This window comes from Cariama cristata, unplaced genomic scaffold (assembly GCF_000690535.1).
Source record: "Cariama cristata isolate BGI_N322 unplaced genomic scaffold, ASM69053v1 scaffold39720, whole genome shotgun sequence".
Taxonomy (NCBI): domain Eukaryota; kingdom Metazoa; phylum Chordata; class Aves; order Cariamiformes; family Cariamidae; genus Cariama; species Cariama cristata.
In genome coordinates this window covers 20079-42227 of record NW_009595953.1, presented here as the reverse complement: position 1 = coordinate 42227, position 22149 = coordinate 20079, and the positions used below count along the sequence as shown (strand labels likewise).

At 43.1% G+C, this 22149-nt stretch overlaps 1 protein-coding gene across 1 annotated transcript; it reads right to left on the bottom strand.

Moving 5' to 3' along the window:
• Positions 1-325: 325 nt before the first annotated feature.
• Positions 326-15974, bottom strand: HIVEP2 (human immunodeficiency virus type I enhancer binding protein 2; the record flags this gene model as incomplete). Its single annotated transcript, XM_009704049.1, has 5 exons — positions 10560-15974; positions 9646-9800; positions 4468-4643; positions 1773-1874; positions 326-1236 (listed from the first exon to the last, which is right to left on the bottom strand). Coding segments are annotated over exons 1-5 (6759 nt in total), but the record flags the coding sequence as incomplete, so codon positions are not given.
• Between the last annotated feature and the right edge of the window lie 6175 nt (positions 15975-22149).

Below are 22149 nucleotides of genomic sequence, written 5' to 3'. Positions count from 1 at the left end.
TATATATTTAAAATAAATATAATAAAGATGGAGGCAGTTAATGTAAGCCAGCCTAACTTCATTGAAGTTAATGGACCTACTCAGGCTTGTACCAAGTGAAGATTTGACCCTCAGGCTGACTCTATTGCATCTAACTGAATCAACAATCCTGACTTGATCCCCATTTATTCCAAATTTCTTGCATTTGTTCCAGGACCTCCCGCCAAGGCTCAAGGCTTATGCCTTCTTCTTCTACAAAGCTGCAAAGTTTTTTAAAATACTAGGCACAAATTAGGTAACAGCACTGTTTTTGACAACAGGAGTGAAAATATTCTTTCATACTTACTGAATGCCCCACTGGAATAGATTCAGACTGTAAATATTGACCCATGGACAACGCTGGATTATGGTATAAGCCCCTCCGGGGAGATGCTGCTCTAACGGAGGCCATATATCTCCTCTCTCGCCTAGGAGACAAATCTCTTCTAACAGACGCATCTTTCCCTGGTGACATTGGTCTCCTTGGTGATAGGTGACGTCTTGGTGACACGTCTCGTCTTGGTGATAACTCTCTCCTCAGCACAGCCTCCTTCCGTGGGGAAAGGTGCCTCATGGGTGAAATATCTCTTCGGGGTGACAGATGTCTTCTGGGTGACAAATCCCCTTTTGGCATTAAATACCTCTTTGGTGAGTTATCTCTGTAGGGTGAAGAATCGTAGCCGGGTGACGACTGTCGACTGGAAGGTGAGAGGTCCCTCGGAGATGAACTGGGGTCTAACGAAAGCACGTAATCCTCATCCATGCAGCTAGGTATGTCCAACCTGTCTTTATCGGGCTCTGAATCGGTACTCTTACTCTGGAAAAACCTTTGATATTCTGTCATCTGTGAGTCTTCACAGGAGTCGCTTGGTGTTATAAGCTGAGTAACCTGAATGCTAGGTAAGGTGACCAAATAACTGATGAGGGAGGAGTGTCCCACGGAAAGGGAGCCCTCAGGGGAAGCCCCCTGCGACGCCCCAGCCGAGTTCACCGAAAGGGAGGAGAACCGCGGGGGCTGCGGGCTGGTGCTTCTTGATCTGGTTTTTGGTGTCGAGTCTCCCTGAGTATCATCAAAATCATCCTCATCTTCATCGTCATCGTCATTATCGTCGCCGTCCTCGCCATCTGACTCCTCTGCGTCAGAAAACTGGTGCTCTGCTGACAGGCCTGCCAGGTTGCTGCTCTTCTCGGTCTCCTGCTGCATGTCCTCCAGGTTTTCTGAAACAGCCACGGCAAGTCAGAACGGTGAGCACGGACCCCACCTCTTACGCCTTCCACCCCATGCACTCCCCACCCAGCACACCCCTTGCCAGCGCTGGATGCTCTTCATCGGGGATGGCTGCATAAAGCCCTGCTTCTTAGTCTCAAACCATAATTTTTCATAATAATACCTTAAAACTCTATACTTGAAGTAAAAAAAGCAAATTTAGCCTACCCTACCTTGCAGCTTCGCTAAATGTTTCCAACTCTCCTATCTGAACTGAAAAGATTGGGAACTTCGTATGAGACAGATGAAAACAGGTCATACTTTTATTTCTAGCTCCTCCTCAGGCATCTTAATAAAAATGTAACTCAGACAAATGGATCGGATTTATTTTTTTTTTACTTCCTGTTTATTAAAAGGATGCCTCTTAATTAAAAAATGCCCCAAATACTCTACTGTATTTTCCCATGCCAGCCACCTTGCTGAAGCGCAATGAGTCATTTGCATACTCCAGAGGCTGTTCCAACTAAATTAAATCATTCTGACATACCTGCTTCTTCAGTTTCAGCATCATCTACGGATGACATTGATACTCCAAGCTCCAGGCATTTTTTCATGTGTGCTTTAGACTTCATATGTTTTGTCAGATTGCCTATGGATCAGAGATTAATCTAATTAACGGACAACAGCAAAGATCGCTCTCCAAGTCAGGTTTTGGTGTATCGTAACTCCATTATCCTGCAGATGGGAGTTTTTGGTTTAAAACAGGCAGGGTTGACTCATCCAGCCCATTGCCCTCAGAGTCTGTTTTAATGAGAGTGGGTTTTTATGTCTTCCAAAAAAAAAAACCACCAAACAATTTTTTTTTCAAATAAACTTAAACTCAAGGCCTGAGAGGTATACAGGCACCTCTCCAGTTTTCCAGAAGACATTTTGGTAAGCTAAAAAACTAGCTTTTGGACGTTATCTATCCCTGGGCTCAGTGTTCGTGCTGTGTACAGAGTGCCCGGACACGGAAGCCCACCGCACACCAGCCGTTCAGGGCTCGCGCTCCTCGATTCACAGTGGCACTTTCAAGCTAAGGGCTCTCCCATTTACTTCACACGTAGGTTCTAAATGTTCAGTGGGTTCGAAGCGTTTTGAAGCAAAAGTACCCCACAAAAAAGACATTTATGGGAGACTTCTCTCTGCAATTTTACTGCCTAGCTGCAATCTCTGAACTGAGAGGAGCTGTACTTCCAGCATTCACCTGGGATGTGGGAAATCCAGGTTCAGCTCCCTGCGTTGGAGTATGGATCTGAACCAGATGCAGCAGGGATTTGAAATCAGATCTCCCATTCCCCTGAGGGAGCAATCTAACACAAGACTATTGACTTGTGCCTGCCTTGGTCTGGTTTTTCACAGATAAGAAAACTGGGTCAAGACTGGCCCCAAGAGACATTCCATGGCAAAGATCCTTGAGCATAAAGCACAAGCCGGAGAAACGAGAGTATTGCTCTAATCAACTAGCCAATTCAGTCACATTTGTAACACCCAGTGAGGAAAGCATGGCACAAGCAAACCCAACCCACTACCAAGACACGGTGCTTCTTAGCTCAAGGAAAGCACTCTGTGAAGGTACCTATGCTGCTTTTGGGACCCCAACCAGGATCTCCAGATGGTGCATGTGGCATGGGCAACCTGGGGACAGGAACATGGCACCATTCTGTTGGGCGGCAGGGGTCTGCTTAGAAGCTCTTCTCCTCTGACTTTCAGTCCCAGCTAGTTCAGATCATTCCCTTCTCAGTGAGAGTTTCTTATTTCGCCTGTGCACTGCATGAAAAGTCTAACTTGGCCACTGATGTCTCTGGATGGCTAAACGCTCAGGGTGTACGCATTGGAAACCTCTGAAGGTCTGTCTCCTGCTGTTCTCAGCAAAATAGCAGTAATAGTTATGAGGCTGACAACTGCTCATAAGCAGTAATACACCAGTTCAACACTTCTTGTACCTCGAAGGCTAACTCCGTCTCTTCCTACTCATGCCCTTCTTGCGCAATAGCATACCACCTCCTCTCTGTCTCTTCTTCTCTGCCAGAAATGCCAGCCTCAGCAAGCAATTTCACATTTCTTTCCATGCCATCTCTTCTGCCTGGAATGTCCTCCCTGAACACAGCTGCAAAAACCACGATCCTCCTTCAAGTCCCTCCTCAAGACCCATTCCTCCAGCAACGTCAAATGTAAACAACGATCCCAGAACAGCTCACCAGATGGTCTACTGGGATTACAAAGGAGCAGCTCCTTGTCTTTGTCTCTACACCCCCATGAAAGTTCTCATCTTAAATTATGTTGATGGGTCTACTACCACCCATCAGCTATTCCCATCTTTGGCAGAAGAAGAAGTGCTGGAGTCATGGAAACTATTACGATTCTCAATCCTCAAAACAGCCATGAAGCTGCACTGGGATCTTAGGAGAAATTTCCTTCAGCTTCCTCTCTCCCCTTTCAAGTAAGCTCACTGCACTGGGACCAGAATCCATTTCCCTTTTCTGCTAAAGGGAAGCTAAGAAACTGAGAATGTAAGGTTCATTTGGGCTGAGCTATGAAGAAATGCTACCAAAGAAAAAGATCGTTTTCTTTTAAGGAGATAGTTGCAAAGCAAATCCGAATTCCAAAGAATATCATTATCTGTGGCCTCAGGGTGACAAATGGAAGCTTCTTTCTATGCTGATAAATACATGTGAGCACAAGCTATCAGATCTCTATTCATAATTAATGCCACAGTGGATGGAGGGGTCCATCTGGGAGACATACATTATTTATAAACTTGACATTGACCCACTGGAAAGCCCAGGAAGGCATGTTTTCCTCAGCAGCTGATGCTCTGCTTCTACATCATGTCATAACAAGTGTACTCTCCTGGTAGCATTTAAGTGTTGCTGCAATTAAAATTTGCACCATGTAACAATTCTGGCAGAAAGTATTATTTGAAAAGGCGGTTCCTATGCTACTACATTTTCTTCTGCAGACAGATGGACCAGCGAAGAGCCTATAGCTCTTAATGAAGCTATTCAAGGAGTCTTGGAGTCTCACAAAAACCCTGGATCAATCAAACAGAAGTGAAAAACCTCTCTCATGAAGTCCTGTATACACAAACACAATAATTTTATTTCTCTCCTTGATTGCAAAGGGTGCTTTGATCCCAGACGGCAAAATAGCCTAAGACTGGTTTGGGAAGTGGCAAGAGTTGAGCAAAAAGGGTCAAGTACCTTTAGTTTTGAAGGCAAAATTGCACAACTTGCATACATAAGGCCGGACATCAGTATGAGTGCGGATATGTTTTTTGAGCATGCTTGGCTTTTTGCAGCGAATTCCACATTCTTCACAAATGTACTTTCCTCGGCCACGACCTCTGACATAGACATAATCCTCATTTGATTTGTACCTGTTGGAAGAGAGTAAGTATTTAAATCATACATACTTTAGGTCACATACGTGCACAAACATCATCTCTATGCATCTGATCCTGATCCTGTATATATCCCATCGCAACAAATCCACAGAAGTCCATAGGAACTACTGACTTTTCAGTCTGGAACTCACAAAGTATATGTCTTTCAGGGAATGCACTGGTCCCAATGTGTTTTAACGATATGAGACCAAAGGGTCCTTGTCAGGAAACAGCTTAGCTACCATTCCTATAGACAGTGCAACTCCAAATATGAGCCTGCAGGCTGGATTTCTTTCAGCTAACTGTAGTCTCGTACAACGCAGGCATCTACCACCACTGAAAACAGCATCGTTTTGCGGCACGGTTCATTTAACTATTTTAGTGTATTTATCCCTTGGGATCAGATAAATCACATCCTGGAAATGCCCATTTCTCCCCATTAAGCACAAAGGGGATGCAGATGACTAGCAGGGATGTACGCATTTACACTACAGATGCCTGAAGTTCCCAAAGATGGATCCGAGTTGAGTTCACTCAGGTACATGCTGTTTTCGAAATAAAATGGGAAACTTCCAACCCGCACACTTAGCAAAAAGCTGTTAAAGGAATTTTTCTTAGTGCAGGCGTAAGCGTTCTGTGCTATTTATGCTGATTACATAGTGGGGAGTTAGATAATAAATAAGATATGCAAATCTATGTAAAGCTGCACGTTGCCTTTACTATTGTGATAAATTGTTAATACTGAGTTCTAAAAGGGCCCAGGGGATCTGCTCAGGCTGTTCTGAGGTTTGAAGAGCACTGGGCTTTCCCTAGAGGGAGAATTTCATCCTCATTCACCCAAAGTAAAATTCAGAAATCGCGAGGATTGAGAAATAATTTTTTTTCTGCCCTCTGTCCCTCACTGCCCTCTCCCAAAGCAGCACAAAGTACTTTCAGTCACCCTGTGGATGCGCAGCCCACAAAATATCGTTGGTACTGAAAGTCAGCGCTTTAAATAAACAAGGCACTGTGTGAAAGATTCTGTTAATGTGATGATAACTCTACAAGCAGCAAGTGGCAATTTTGGGGTTACAGAGCTGAAACATTTTTCAAGTGTGCTTTTCTAAGATGAACACTTCTCCCATATGTTCAGCCATATCGCTGGCAATATAAATACTGAAGCTAATATCTTAGAAACACATAAAGCACTACCCTGTTCTCATGTCCATCTTGTTATCTATTAAACACGTCAGCTCCTCTTTCAAATGTGGAAGCTTAAATTCAGTTTTTTTCATCTCCTTTCCAATAACGTTGGCCATCTCCCTTTTCCTTCATTGTCCCCGGCACCATGGGCAAAACGGGCACAGTCTAACGTTATTTAACATTTAGTCATCTCTCTAGCAGGGTTTTTTTTGTATAACACTTCTGGATTCTGCTTTTCTGTCTGCCCCACTCCCCAGGTTCTCTCTCATACACACTTGCCAATGACTCCTAGTCATCTCTCTATCCACTGCTTCAGGAACTACCTCCAAGCTTTCTCCCACAGGCAGAAAAAATGTCCACTACTGTTTGAAGGACTGCCATTTTATCTGCTTTTCATCTCTCCTTACAGTCTGATTTTGCTGGGATGGAGTCTACTCTGTCACCCCTGATTGATACTGGTAAGATAAATCCTGTGTTATAACATGTGCTTCTCTGTTGCTCCATCTCTGCTGTTCCTCTGCCTGACCTCATTCCACCGGCTTCTGTCACCTGTCAGATCCCATTGGGCACAAAGACAATTAGACAAGATCTGTCTATCATTCATACAGACGGTTCTTGGCCATAACTGACCTTGACTCTCTAAGTATGCTTCTCCATAACAATCACTGTAAGAGAAATGACACACACAAATTTGACATTTAAAGAAGGCCTGGTCCAAAAACTGAAACACCAGAAGACTGCGTCCATAGTGATTATCCTTCGAGGCCCCCAGGAATATTAGATCCTTCTATTAACTCGTGCCTCTCTCAAAGCTTACAGTAATTTGCTCCTTCCCACTACACAACTTTCATGTAAGGACTGTGGTCACTGCTGCTCTGAGCTTGATTTGAATGGGATGCTAGAGTTAAAAAGCATTAACAAGGCTCAGAGTTCAGCAATTTCTATCCAAAATGTTATTTGATTGGGGATTTTCAATTAGAGTCTATTACTGACAGATACTAAAAAGCAAACACAAGCAGACAGTGAACTCTTGCTGTCAGCGGATAATGTCACTAAGCCAGAAGTCAGAGGAGAGGCATGTTTGCCCTGTCCCTCCTTTCTTTTCACTTCACGCCGTTAGCAACTAACTAACTGTGCTGCAGCAAGCACTGAACTTCAAATCGCTGCTTCCCTTTGAGGAACGCTGTTTCATACCCCACCAGGGTTTTGCAGCCACAGATGATGGAAAGCAGATTTTGCGATTCAGATCACTTCATTCGAATGAAGCCACCTGCCAGAGGTAATAATTTGGTTGTGAGCTTCTTCCTCCAAAACCCCCCTCCGCTGCGACGCTTACAAACTGCTCTTGACGTGCAGAGAGGTGGTGATGTGCTGTGACATCTACTTTTCACCTCAACTCCGTTCATGCTGTTCCTTCAGCTTCTCACTCAGCCCCAGCCCCGTCTATTTGCTTTTTGCCCACCCGCCATACGGGCGTTCCGCTTCCCTGGCACAAGGCAGCTTTCCCTGCCGCGCAGACGGGCTTTCCCACAAACCAAAACCTGACAACCGCAGATCTTTCTCAATGACGGATTCTGAATCGCCTTCTCCGCACTTACAAAGTAAAAGCGATCAAGAAGCCTAAGCAAATCCATAAACGAAAACCAAAATGAAAATACCTTGCTGAAACAAGCTATCACCGTGCATGCTTGTCTGTCCAGGGGAGAAAACGTGTAACGAAGACGACAGACATTTACTGCCTAGTTCAGTGCTCTGCTTACGTGTGCTGAGATGATACAAAGATGAACTTGATGAGACAAGAGCAGAATAAAGAACAGAGCAGCTCTACAAACAGCCAAGGGCAGGCAAGCACAGAACCCCACTCATGTTAAAAACTAGCTTTTAGAAGTCATCAACCAAAACCTGAAGAGGGGGACAAAATCAACAGTGAGGACAGAAAACAATGAAAGATGTGGTTATAGTATCTAAAGAATATTAGATCCATTTAAAAAATAGCCAAAGTAATGAAAAGAATGAATCTACCCTTCCACAAATAATCACGGTAAAGGGTATGATAAAAATATGACGTATAAGGAAAGAGTGGACCCATTAATACTACCTCATCTCATTCAGTGTAGCTTTGCAGGTTTTATGCTCCTGTTGAGGAAGTCCCAGTCTATCGCACAGACTATTTGTCCCCTCCACTTCAGAAATTAATGTGTATATCAAGGTTTCTTACGTTTTGTTATACTCAAAGGATATCCAAACATAGCCAAGTATTACTAGGAGACATTTCGAGGTGATGTGTGAATTATATGACTTTATTTCATAGACCAGGGAAACTTAAGATGGTGGAAGTAACATACAAAGTTTCTTAAAGAAGGTATTAGAGGGTAGAGGCGTTCTATAGAGGGATCTGTTGCAGCTCACACTGATCTGAATCCGCCTTTAAGTTGTTTTTCTTAACACACTTTTACTCCTCTGACCTCTCATCACGCAGCTTACATCAGTGCAGACTATCTTCAGCTGGGTGATCCAAATTCAGAAATGATACATAGTAGGAAGCAGGCAAATTTTATACTTCAAAGTGGGTGTGAGTTGAAGCAACAGCTCTTTAAATTTCTTGTAAACTTAGGCTCACCCCTGAATTTGGGTCACTCTTGCATCGTCAGCCTACTGCCTTGGGAACTAGGACATGTCCAACTACAGAGAACAGCCAGGATCAGGGTGTCTGGGCCAGCACACCTATAACAATCTCCAAAAGAACATTTTCAGTCTTTCAGGCAAGATGTAGGCTATACTCCTTCAGTGTTGGAGACTACAGAGAAATGCCAATGTTCATTTCATGGAGACTATTCAAGCGGAGCCAGAACACCTAATGCTAATGAAGGCCAACCGAGATTTAAAAGGGTACAAACTGGCAGGAGAAGGAAATGATGTATGGAGTTTCTCACCTCTCCATCCTGACCTATTTAGTTACCCCAATAAAACAGTGCTGTGAGACCATCTGAGTTTGGTAAGACTGAAAAACACATCTTGTTCAACCACCTGACTATTCGCTACTAACAAGCGGCATATTAATTGCATTGTGGAAGAATTGTGTAAAAGAAATTAAACAGTATCTTCCATTTTAGAGTACACTGCAGAGGCAAACAAGTGTCCATTTAATTTGCTTTTTATAACAAGCTTCATAAGCCTCAAAACAATGTTAATGGGCTTTCAGGTCTCCTTTGCCCCTCTCTTTGTTATTTGTTTCTGTTACCACTTGAGTGATAGATGGCCATGGTAAAATTAAACATTATTTTATCAACCAGACATGACAGCTCTATGGATCAGGTTTGGATACCATAGATTTCATTGTCATCTTACATTTTATCCCCAAAATCCAACTTCAGTAAATAATAATAAATTACAAGAATAAGAGTAAGCACGCCTAGCTAGCCCATTCAACTGAGCAGAGGTACACAGAGTTTAAAATGGAAAGATATCCTCATGGAAGCCTTAAATACAAAGAAATCGTATAGAAAATATCGAAATGTTAACCATTTACCCATTTCTTTATGACCTAAGGAATGAAAGTGACGATTTCGAGTGAGTGCTCTCACACCGACAGAAAATATAACCGTCCTAATAGCAAAGTAGAGCCAAGAGTAAGTATACAGGTGCCCGGCAGTTTGTTTTAAGACTGACATATACACAAAAAAGAAGAGGCTTGGGAGTCACAAGACATGGCAGGAATACAGGAGACTGTTCACATCCTAATTCATTCATATTCATTTTCAAATCTCTTTAAAATGACAGGCTGAGCTTGAAATTTCCAGTTGCATTTTCTTACCCTCCTTCAAAGATTTTAATTCGTATCGGCTCAGTTTGTTTGGATGTAATGTCTTTATCTCCATGAATGTCTCCTTTTACTCTTTCTTTTATAATATTCCCCACTACTTTCTTTTCAAGCTTGCTGCCAAACAAGAAGAATGGCTCGTGTTTCATCTGTAGAACAAAGTCAAGGAAGGGTGTTACTGCTGGAGCACACAATAAACGCACACTTCATTTCAAGTACTTTTAACATGCCAGGTCAAAGCCAAACTCTCATTTTGGTGCAAGTCTCCACGATGAATTAATTTGTCCCATTTAATTTGACGGAGAATAAGAGAGGGGGCAGCATGGACAAATTTTTACAAGAGTGTTGACAGAAAAGACAGCACCATATCTTTCCTCAGAAAAAAATCATGGAAAACAGAGATGGAAAAGCTTTAGAAGGTAATTTATCTCCATTACAGAATTTTCCCTGGCACCATTATCTATCTAATGCTTACTCCGGGAGGAAGAGTCAGTATGTAAAATACATTAAATGGATCTGAAGATCCTTACTCAATTTTAACTTAATCTTTACTTACGAATGCATGTGGATGTTTGTGTCTGATACTGTTTGAATCAGGACATGGCAAAAACAAAGGACAAAATAAAAGGAGATAAAGTATCAGGCTCTGGCACATGGGAAGGGAGGGCTTTAAAAGCCTCACTTTGTACATCTGATTTTGAAAATGGAGACAGAGACAGCAGAGGTAGCAGGGCTTGCAGAAGGGTAAACTAAGGCTCAAAAGTTGTCATGGGAAGATGCCAATGTCTCATTTCCCAATGGAGAATATTTTTTTTAAAAAAAAAATCATTAACTTAGGTTTCATGGTTTACTAATAGTTTCTCAAATAATGATATACAAGTTTAATTTTATTAAAAGCTTTTATTTACCTGAGCAAACTGCTTCCACGCACTTGATGATGTCAGTTTACCAGCTCCAGGTCTATGCATAGCAGCCAGAGTGTAGATTTCCGTGGTGTTTTTTTGCTTGGACCTTAAAAGTGCTAAAGTGGTCTTTGTACTTAGCCCAGATGGGTTTGGGTTACATGAACTTATACACCATGAAGCATAAACAGAAGATTTCAGGGTTGGTTGCTGAATGTAATTGGGTTTCGTATAGTTTAAGAAACACCAGCTCACAGTAGTAGTAGTGCGCAGGCTTGGGAACTGAAGGATCTGCTGAAAATCTGCTACGTCTGTCAGGAGAATGGTTGAGCCTGTGACCTTCCCACTGGTATTGGATGACATCTGGACTAACATCCCCAGAGGCAATTTTTGATGTTTCAGTTGGTCTTCTGGCTGAATCTCTCCTGGTGGCAATGAAGACCTCTGCGGACTCATGCTCATATCCGAGGCTGTTTCATCCACATCCAGTTCTTCTGGCGAGTCTCTTCCTTCCGAAGGGCCACTGGACTTCTGCCCTGGTGATGTGGAATCGAAACTGGAAAGTTTCTCCCTGCTCAGTGGGAAAGCATCAGCCGCTGGCATGCTGACAGGTGGGAAATCTTGAGATGATGAGGACGACAGCGGTGAAGAGGATGATACGGATGGCAGACTTTCTTTTGGCTCGGTAGCACAGCTCTGCCTTACTAGTTGAGGCTTCTGCATTCTTGGAAAATCTTTCTTTATATCTGAGTTAGTTAACTCAACTGCACTTAGCTCCTCAACTATCTGTCCATACATTTTTTCTTCTTTGACTCGTTTCTGCTGCTTGGTCTCCATGAAGAGCTCCAAGCTGCTGGCAGGTGAAAGCATCCGTTTGCTTCCTCCCAAGGTAGAGGCCATGTCAGAACTGGAAGGCAAACAGAGGGGAATCGGCGGCTCCAGTCCGAGCGGTAGTGTCTGCGGCACTTTCCACAAAGGATATTTTTCTAGCCCTCCATGCTGACCCAGCATCTGAGCTATGTTAAATCCAAGTCCTTGCATGGTTGCATTAGTTGCCAACGTTCTTTGAGAAACAGTCTCATCAACTTTACAAATTACAATTGCAGGACTGTTGCTCTGTCCAAGGATCTGGGAAATGCTTGTGTACATGACACTACCGTAAGATGGCACATGGGTTTGAATCCTGACGGGAACAACTGTTCCTGGCAAAGACTGTACAGATCCATCACTTGGGGAGTCAAAATCTGTCTGAAGATGCTGCTCAGAGGAGGTATCTGTTGGTTTAATGCTATGGTCTGACTGGTACTTAGTAAGAATATTTTTTGAATACTGCCCAGATGTTCCTGAGTAATGCTGGTATGCTTGCTCTTTAGCGTGTACATAATCAGCTGGTTTCTTTCCAATAAGCTCTGGCACATGTTCCAGGTGATAACTTGGAGGAACATCTGTTTGGAAAGGCTGTTTGACATAAGATTTCTGCAGTTGTTGTACAAAATGATGCTGGAAGTGCAGAGGTTCTGTGCATGACTGCCACAAGACAGGTTGCTGAGATGGTGGCAAGTGAACCATGCAGACGGCTGGATAGGGGAACTGAAACAAGGTGCTATGAATAGGGGGAAATGGGACTTTTTCCTGATGTGCAAATAGCTGCTGCTGCTCTGATGGATGTTTGTTAGGAATATAAGGTGCTTGTTGGATCAAGGGAGTCCTTAACATTTCTGGGCTATCTGCAAGAAGAGCCTGTTGCTGGGCAAGGTGGGATGAGCTATTACTAAGCTGAGCGCAAGAGCCAACAGCCTGTTTTCCAGAGTCATCTACCTGAATGGGCTGAAGTACAGAGGAAGGGGAGTGATGCCAGGCCAGCTGGGAGGAGCGAAGACCAGCCTGTGCATGTTCCATCTGCTCCTGCTTTATACTTTGTTCTGGGCTCTGATCAGTCTGGGAAATCTCTGGAAAACCACTGAAGGAAGCCTGACGAACTAAGAAGCATTTCTTCCTTTCTCGGGATGGAGACAGTGCCGTAGTAGGCGTCCCAGCTGAAGAGGCATGAGACAGGTTCCCATAATCAAAGGATTTACTTCGGATCTCTGGGATTTCAGCAGCATGAGGACAGGGCATCTGTTCAGACGAGCAGCGTCTCATTTCCCTCTGATGGTGATGCCCAGGGACGGAAAGTGAGTAAGCACCAGCTGGAACTGTTAAAAACTCAGACTGTTTCCCAAACTCATCTTGTTTGGGAGGTGTGATGAACTTCATATTCTCTTCTCTTTCAAACGACATTGAAAAACTGGAACTGTGGGACAAATTACTTTCTTGGCTAGGGCTGCGAGAGAGGCTTGTACCTGTGGACTCAAAGCTGGATTCTCCAGAGGAGTGCTCCATGTCAGCCAGCCGTAAACGCTTCTTTTTGGGTGGTAGCTTTTCGGCTGGAAGCTGAGAAAGGGTTTCGCTTCTCTGGGGCCACTGGAATTCTTCGGTGGGTCTCTCCTGCTCTTTACTCTGCACTTCTTTATCTTTCTCAGGCTTATCCGGCTCCTCTGTGACACGAATTTCAGGTACCTGTATGTTGTGCTGGCGAACCAGCCTGGGCTGCATATGATACGGCTGAGGCTGCTGGGATGGCGATGGCTTACCGGTGTCAGCATTTTCTGTTTGTGGAGCTCGGTCTGGGCTCATTGGGGACTCACAAATCTCGCTCTCGCATGTTTCAGATGGTGAATAGATCTTTTCCTGCTGGCATGCAATATGTTCTGTAGATTCAGACCTTTCAAATGAGTTTGGCCGGCTCAATGAATTTGTGTGCTGAATGACAGAGATGACATTTCCAGGGGGTTTTCTAGCCAGCGATTCTGCAGTCTTTTCCTGCTCTGCAGTTAAGGACGAGTCTTCCAGAGAAGCTGCCGGGCTTCCAGACTGCAAGTAAGGTTTGCAGATTTCAAAACGCTCCGCATGGCAGTGGGCAGCATTGTCCAGGCCTTGAAGGGCAAATCCACTCCTTGGCACTTCTTGAATTTGGGATTTGGGATCAAAGTCCAGAGGCTGAATTCCCCCTGTTGTGCCAGTCGTACTGCTGCAAAGCATGGGACTGTCCTCCTCATCTCCAACACTCTCCTCTTTCCTGCGTTTTCTGTTCTCAAAAGTCGTTCCAAGCATGGATGGCACCACCTGAGATTGTCCAAGTGGATCAATAAAGTACTCTCCCCCTTTGTTCATCCCACCTACGGATGGCGAGTCCCTGTAGTTCTGCTTTTGAGCTTCAAATTCTTCCCACTTTCTGTAGTGCTTTCCACTGGCTTCATAGTCATAAAAGGTCTTGTCTCCTTTCTTCTCTTTTAAGGATGGTCCTTTGTCACCTGCCGTCTGTCTGCTGGAAGCAATAATGATATTTTTCCCTGGTCTTCCATGATAGTCCGAATCTGAGTGTCCTTCCTGCACAGAGGGCAGTTCAAAGGCAGCCTGTCTTCTCAACATCCTTTGGTGAGATATTCCTACCGTCCCAGGGTAAAAGACATCATCGGAGCCAGTCATCTTCTCATCAAATGAATGGCTGCCTCTCAGAGATGGGGGAATACTTAGGTTGTTTGCAGAAGAGGTTGGCATGGAGTTGCTTCTAATAAGAGGAGAGGAATCTACTGGGGGCTCTAGAAGGACGGGCACATCACCCTGCTGACTGCCTTGGTACAGGCTGGATTCACTTTTGATGGATGATGTGGTGGTCTGGGATTGTCTAGATTCTGTATTGCTGCCTGGATACACTTGTGTAGATTTAATAGCGCCCAAATTACTGCAGTCAACGAGTTCTTCTTTATTTGGAGTCAGCTGAGAAATATGTTCCTCAAGCATCTTGATATCTAACCTGTTATTTAAAAGAGGTAATGGCTCTGCTTTGCCCTTTCTGCCCATTAAACTGTGTTCCTGATTTGTTGTGGCTACTGTTAGTGCTGTCCTTTGATTAATCCTATAGAACTTCCCAAAGATGATCTCTTCGTAAGACTTAGCATTAGTATTTGGTGGGCTAATTTGCTGCTCAGCACTTTCTGAGCGGGAAAAATAACCAGAGTCAGTGCTTCCTTTACTGTGCGGGCTCAGGAGGTTTAACGACTGCTCAGAATCTTGCCCTTTTTTCTCTGACAGTCTTAGTGCAAGTCGCTGTTTAACTGTATGAGAGTCATCAGACTTGGTACTTAAGGATGGGGTTTGCAACATATCAGAGCCGATATATGGCGAACTCTCACTGGGTAACTGAATCCCACTTTTAGGGATAATCAAAATGGGCACTTTCATTGGCCCCACCAAGGACTCTTCCATGGAGGAGTGAAAACTGCTCCTGCTAGCAATGTCCAAGGGGAGCTGCGGGACGGGGCTCAGTTTGTCAGACCCTTCCACTAGAAGCGGGGTCTCCTCATCCGTGTCCGTGCTCTGCTCGCCGTCTGAATGTATTTCAGCTTCCACATCGATGTAACTGGCATCTAGGTCCAATTTAGAGACCGCCGACTCTGTGAAAGGTACCAGTCCTGCTTTAATTGCATGGGCATGCGACTTCCTGTGCTTGTAAAGGTTGCTCTTCGTCTTGAAAGAGAAACCACAAGGAACACAAGGGTACGGTCGCTCCCCAGTATGAGATCTAATATGTTTTTTAAGTACGCTAGGTTTGGCACAAGCCCGATTACAGTAAGGACAAATGTACTTGCCAGGCTTTTTGGGTTTGTGCTCCTTTTTGTGAGCATCTTCTGATTGTTCTAAAGATTTCTGTGAATATTGGCTGTATGCAGGGTTCAAACTTGAAATCTTCTTCCTGGAGAAACCTCCGCTATGGCTATGCATATGAAAAGGAAACAAGTCCTCTGAGGCAACTGATTGCAAGTGGCTAGGAAACTGCCACGGAGGGCCTTCCAAGCTCTGATGTGGCTTTATGTTGTGCAAGAAGCCTTGTGGCAATGAATGCTGTGGGAAAGAAAGTGAATGTTGACATGAGTAAGGACTTGGACGATGCTGTGGATATTGCTTCTCCGGGACTTGCTGTGCAGCTTCATTCGACGATACCAGTTTCCCAGAACTAAAAAGTTGTGCTGATGCTGTGTTTCCGATTTGCTCGTGATCTATTTGTGGTTGCCTCTGTACTTCTTGATTGCCAAAAGTGCTCATCTTAATAACAGCTGAATGTTCTTGCCTCCATCTACTTGGTACTTTAGCAGTTTCTCCAGACCTTGAGGTAGCTTTTTGCCCTATAGCTGTGTCCCCAGAGTCCATTTTGTTACACAAGGTCTTAAGTGCTAGTTCACTTGAAAGCTGTGCAGACACATGGAGTGTGTCCAAAGCTGTGCTTTTTAAACTTTTGTTGCTCCCATTTTTCCAGGGCTGTTGCAAGTTCACAGACTTTTCCTTCTCTTTGGAACTTTCCACGCAGTAGTCTATAGGCATCAGATTTGTGTCTGTACACTAATGTGAGTATTATACAGTTCTGTTCATGGCAGGAACTTTCCTAAACAGTTTATTATACATTTGCGAAGACTTGTTATAGCATTTGGACATTTTCCATTGTTATTAAATACTGAGATGCAGAATGACCCAGAGATATTTGTGATCTACTAGAGCAAAGTTTTCTTCATCTCTTCCATGGTGACACAGCTATCTGTACGGAAAATGAAAAACAGAGAAACCCCACACACCAATTAATGCAGCCATGCTAAATAACATTGATGCAGTCAGTTGCACTTTTATTGAGCCTTACATGAAAAGTATTGAGGGACTTAAGCAAAGGTAACTACATTTCACAAAACTCCCCTTTGTGAGCAGGCACAGGAAAGACTGGCTCCAGAGACTGCACACAAGCAAAATCACTACTCAACAACAGCCCCAGGAATAGAAAACAGAGATCCACACTTTCCAAACTAAACAGTAGCTTTGGAAGGCTTTCTGAGGACAGTTTAAAGGCTCGATTCTCAGAAAGTTCACCACCTACTTTCCAAGCTCTTTCAGCAAATCGCTGCTGAAAATAGAGTCCTAACACTGTGGGTGGGAATTACCTTACCCAGGATTACTCACCTACAGTTCAGACACGCACTTTAGTCACCTGGCCTTCCTCTAAAGTCAGAAGAGGGTGAGCAGGACTTCCAGAGAAGAAATCTTTCCATATCGTGATGGGTGCTTCAGACATAGGGGATGTCTATGCACATGGCCCTCCACTATGGAGATGCCTGTTTCTCACTGTTGGCTAGGCAGAAATCCTAGATGACTACCTTGGAGTATACACAAAATTTTCAGATGGCTAAAGTGAGGTACTTCTTACCTTAGAACATAGATTGGTTTGGGTTGGAAGGGATCTTAAAGACCACCCAGTTCCAACCCCCTGCCATGGGCAGGGACACCTTCCACCAGACCAGGTTGCTCCAAGCCCCATCCAACCTGGCCTTGAACACTTCCAGGGATGGGGCAGCCACAGCTGCTCTGGGCAACCTGTGCCACTGCCTCACCACCCTCACAGTCAAGAATTTCTTCCTTATATCTCATCTAAATCTTCCCTCTTCACCTAATTACACCACCTAACTGGTTTTACAAGAAAGTGTTGATCACCCTTTTAAACTACTTTTAAATAGTCAAAAAAGAGACATCAAATAAGCATTGCAAACACAACACTATTGGTACCTTTCCACATCTCCATCTTCCAATCACTATATTAAATTTTGGTGAGAATGTCTTGCTAGAGGTAAAACATGTGTTAGAGAAATGAGCTATGACTGTGTTTATGTGACTTTAGCATTTTAGATTTCAATGTCGAAACATTTCCATCCTGCTACACATGCACTTTTTATGCTTAAATGCAATAGGTTTCCACAGTTCTATTACAAAGAAGAAAAGCTCAGAGGTATGATTTTCATAGATAAGTACAGCATTTGAATTTGAAGGAAAATGTAGGCTTCCTGCTTCCACATTCTCCAAACACAGGACATTTTCTGGATGAAACAGTGAGAATTACAAAGACAATAGAAAGGAAAAGGGTAAAAAAAGCAGTATTAGAGATACTGGAATATTTTTCATTCCTACAGTGGAAACACTGAATTTGGCTTGAAGAAACATTAGTAAAGTGCAGGAAAACACACAGGTAATGGCAATATTGGGTTTTTTTTCAGTATAAAACAATTACCTGCATCTTCTAAGCATCTAACAGGCATGACTATCTTCAAATTTCCTGTAGAAAAAAAAAATACAGTCATAAGAAATTCTTGATATTAAGTATAGATGCTGAAGAAAGTTTTCTATTCTTTACAGTAGAGACTTGAAAATTTCATTTATCCATCCACTGGAAAAAATTTGTGTTGTGTCTTAGAGGTCTGAGCAACCACATTTTGAAGAATATGAGCGTGAGCCTTTTTAAAGCACTTAGGTTTCTAGTGTGTAGATGAATAACTGCAAGTCTAAACTAATGCAGTCTCACCTTCCCGAATCAGTAAAAAGAGAGCTGCCAATGTCCCTCTTCATTCCTACGCCTTTGTTAAGCCTGGATTATCCCCGAATCCCATTGGCAAATCCCCTTTCAATGCTTCTCTACAGCTAATACTTTTAGAGTGCAGGCCTCTCATTAAATGTTTCAGGGACCAAAACAAAATCCTGGTCAAGTTGTCACCACTCAGGGACATGAAAATGTAGTGAACCACGAGTAGGTTTCCGAATCAGTTAATACCAGTGGGATACTGCTCAAGAATACACAGCTGCCTTCTCAAAGAAGAAACCTACAGACCAAATACATGGTTAAAAGACTTCTGCAACTGCCGTGATTTGCCATCTGTCTGACCGTCACCTCTGGCTGACCGTCACCAGACTGCCGGTTGCTCTCCGTATCACCGTAAAGACCGGCAGAGAGATCAGGGAGCCTGAACATCATCTCACTGCCCTAAAGAGCATTTCTCCCATCAGAGGAGGACTCTCCCTTCCAGTTTTCGACAAATCTTACCTTGAAAACAGATTCTGGCTTTTGTTTCATTAAGAAGGATGTTTGTTCAATTGTGGTAACAAAAGCAACAATTATGGCTTTTCCTTATAGTTTTTATTTAGGACAAAAAAGCATCTTTAAAGAACAGATCTTTAGAAATAGCTGAAGTTTTAGCTTCAGAGTATGGGATACGGGCTACTATAATGATTCTCAATGAGAAACTGTCAGAAAAACAGCTAGAGCACTCATGCTTTCTCCATTGAATAAAACCAACAGACGATAAAATAGTAGTCTATAAAAGAAAAAAATAATAAAAAATTGAAAAATAATTTTTAATTCTTTGTAGTTAGTAACACTTTCAAAGAACAAATAGTCATTAGTAAAGGTCCACGACTTGACATAAATAGAATCACTACTGTGCCACCTGTTATCAAATATTTATTTAATAGTATAAATAACACATCGGTAGTTAGGACAGCAACAGCTAATGTACTGTTAGTTTAGTCAAATATGGACAACATATTTTTAAATTGTAACTATAGAGATACCCCCTGTAGTACAAAATAATAGCAAGCTATCAAATAGAAACCAGAATATTTTAGGTCGTAATATTGTTCAGCTTTGATGCGCTAATGGCTTTTTAAATAGCTCTATTGTCTGATTCTCTAAAAGAAAAAAGAAAAAAAGTAATCCAAGTACAACTTTTTTAAATTTTCATAATCTGCTTCCTCAAAATAAAAAGTGTCACTACAAATGGAAAAAGATATCCTCGAGCGCCCTTTACAATACACCAGAAGTGGTTACTACAGAGCAGCTCTGCGGTGCCTTACGAGGCAACGGCAGGTAAGCAGCAAACTGGTTTTGGCAGCTGAGCTAAACTGAATCGCAGGTCAGTAATGATGCCGATATACGAGCACGGATGTAAAGGAAAACGTGTGGCTTGAGAAGCAGAAACAAGGACGAGAGGGAATGTTCCTCACTGAGAGAGCATAAAATTATTAGTCACCTTCAAAGAAAAATACTTTTCGCTTTATTAGGCAATTCTGCAAATGGTGAAGAAGAAATTTCTAGAAGATGGGAGTATCCTTTCTGGTCCATACTCCTTCTATCAAGAGCACCTTTAGAGGACAGATCTGCCAGGCACGGAAATGACAGCAATGGTTTTATTTGAGCAAGAGATGATGCTAATCTATTTCCAACAATTTTCTGTTCTGGACTGAGACCTCCGTTACAGAGTTCAAGCCATTCTGTGGTCCTGCTATTTTCAGAACGTTCTATGTAATTTTTCAACCTACACTATGAAACAGGTATAGACTAATTACAGGGATTATTGATGGCTTAAGTTTGGTCAGAGTCACTCTCCTGGGGAAAATAAATCCCTTTCCAGAACCAACATAATAATTTCTGGTTTGGTTTGAGCTGCCATCCATCCTGTGTCAAAGATGGCTTTAATACTATTTCTTTCGGTTTCTTTTTTTTTTTTTTTTTTTTAACCCTCTCCCTAATAGGAGACTGGCCTAACTGGAGAAATCTAAGACACTGCAAAATTAAAGCTAGTTTGCTTTCTGTCTGCTTTTGCCAGTCAAAACTCTATCTCATCTGCCTGCATCCACAGCCTAGCTTAAGCCAACAACAGACTCCCATTTTTCAAACTGATTAATGTTTCTCCTTTAGAAAACACTGTAAATATACTTTTCATCATTGCTCTTCATCAAACATACACTATTCAATAGCCAGAAGCTCCCTATATTCCAAGTACTATATATTTCAAACTAAGGAAATAAGGATGATAAAAATGCACGTTTTCTTTAATACCTTTGGCACGGCTCAGCTCCACTGGAGTGACTAAGAGGAGCCCACCTACACGGATCAGAAGCCGTACGGGAGTTGGGCTGAGCACATCGTTGGAGGGGAGCTGCAAAGCCCTGCCTGGCCGGGGGCCAAGCCAGGTTTCCCGGTAGGAATGTGGCCCCGGAGCCAGCTCCCCCAGCCACACTAACTGCACTATCTGCCCGCTTCAAACCGGGACATTTTACTTCTGTAAAAACGTTGAACATGAGAAGATTACTGCGAAAGCAGGAGCTGTATTTATGTCAGATGCACGTACTAAATCAAGGCTTTTAAAACTTTTTAGAAAGGAGCATTATCCTGTCGCTCCTCTCCCTAAGGTACCTTTGTGAGCTGCATGCAGGGGACGTATATCTGGTTGACTGCAGAGCTCCATGATTATTCCTTCCTTCCTTTCTTGTTTCCTTCCGTCCTTCCCCCCCCCCCCCTCTTTTTTTCAGACCATTAAAATGGTTACACTCAAGAGCTTTAAAATAAAATTTGGCAAAATACAACTTTTACTACTTCTCAATTTGTAGCTCATATTACAGCTCTTGCAAGTGAACAAATTGGAAGCTTATGTCTTCCAGGCTAAATCCTGAGTGCACCATACAGAATAAATATTGACTCTAGCGTAAGGACTAAGGGTCAGATCCAGCCCTGTTTTAAATCTTCTCTGTCCAGCTCTGCCAGCACAAAGCCGGCCTAAAACCACAGTAACTGGCCCCTGAAGAATTTGTATTCTATAGGGCAAGCGTTAGCACAGACAAGTTGCAGTGGCTCCTATGAAATCCTTACACTGATGCACAGACCTCTGCCAAGACCCTTATTAAGCAAGTCTAGTTTACGTCTGGGATAAGCCTAGCAGCCAAGCAGCCTTACAAGAAAGAGAGGCCACCTCTGAGCTCTTCCCCACCTGCAACGGAGAAGAAAATTGCCTTGGCCTTTTGGGAAGAAAGACAGCACACCTTTGGCTTGCTGACCTACCCCACGTTTCCCTCTGCCCCGCTAATGATATTCCCCAAAGAGCTGTTTGGTATTGACGTTCCAGTGGAAACAAAAAAAAAGGACTGGGAACCCTAATAAAAGATGGATTTACAGCTTCTTCTACCTAGGCAAAGCCAGAGGTGGGCGAACTCTGAAGAAGAGCTCTCGACCAGCGTTCAGTGTGCATCTCTGAACTGAAGGATGTAACTGGCATGAAGACAGACAAGCGTTTGTTCACCCTTCTCCGCAAGGTTATATATTCATTCGTGGGCTGAGGATGTTACGTAGCCACACAACAAAAGGAATGCAGTCCTCGGGGTACAGAGTTGTGGCATTTTACACAAATGAAAAAAAAAAACAGATGACAAACTGCAAGCTTTTTTATACTACTTGACACCACACTTGTGGTCTTTGAACTGTACTTACTAAAAAGATAAGGAGGAAGAAACACTTCTTTAATTTCCCAGTTCTGTTAAAAGGCCAGAGAGATTCTCTTTGCATTTCCAACAGCCCCTGGTGAGGGGTCCCATCTGACTGTGGTTTTGTAGTTGGCCTTCTACCTGTCTATTTGAACACCTCTAGGAATGACTGTAAATTCCTATGTCAACCACTGGCACTTGGCAAAGTCTTGAATTACTGGGGAATGCAAGGATGCCTGTGGCAGGAGTTGTAAGACATCCTTTTACACATGTAATACCAAGAAGGCAGCTCTTTCAAAACAGGTTAGGTGTATTTATTTTCATCTACCACTTTCTATATTGTAAGTGCTGTTGTTACCTCTTCACATTTGAAGATGCTACTCTAATTTCTTCATTTAATTCCATCCCAGGATGTTCTGCCTGCCCTCCAGAT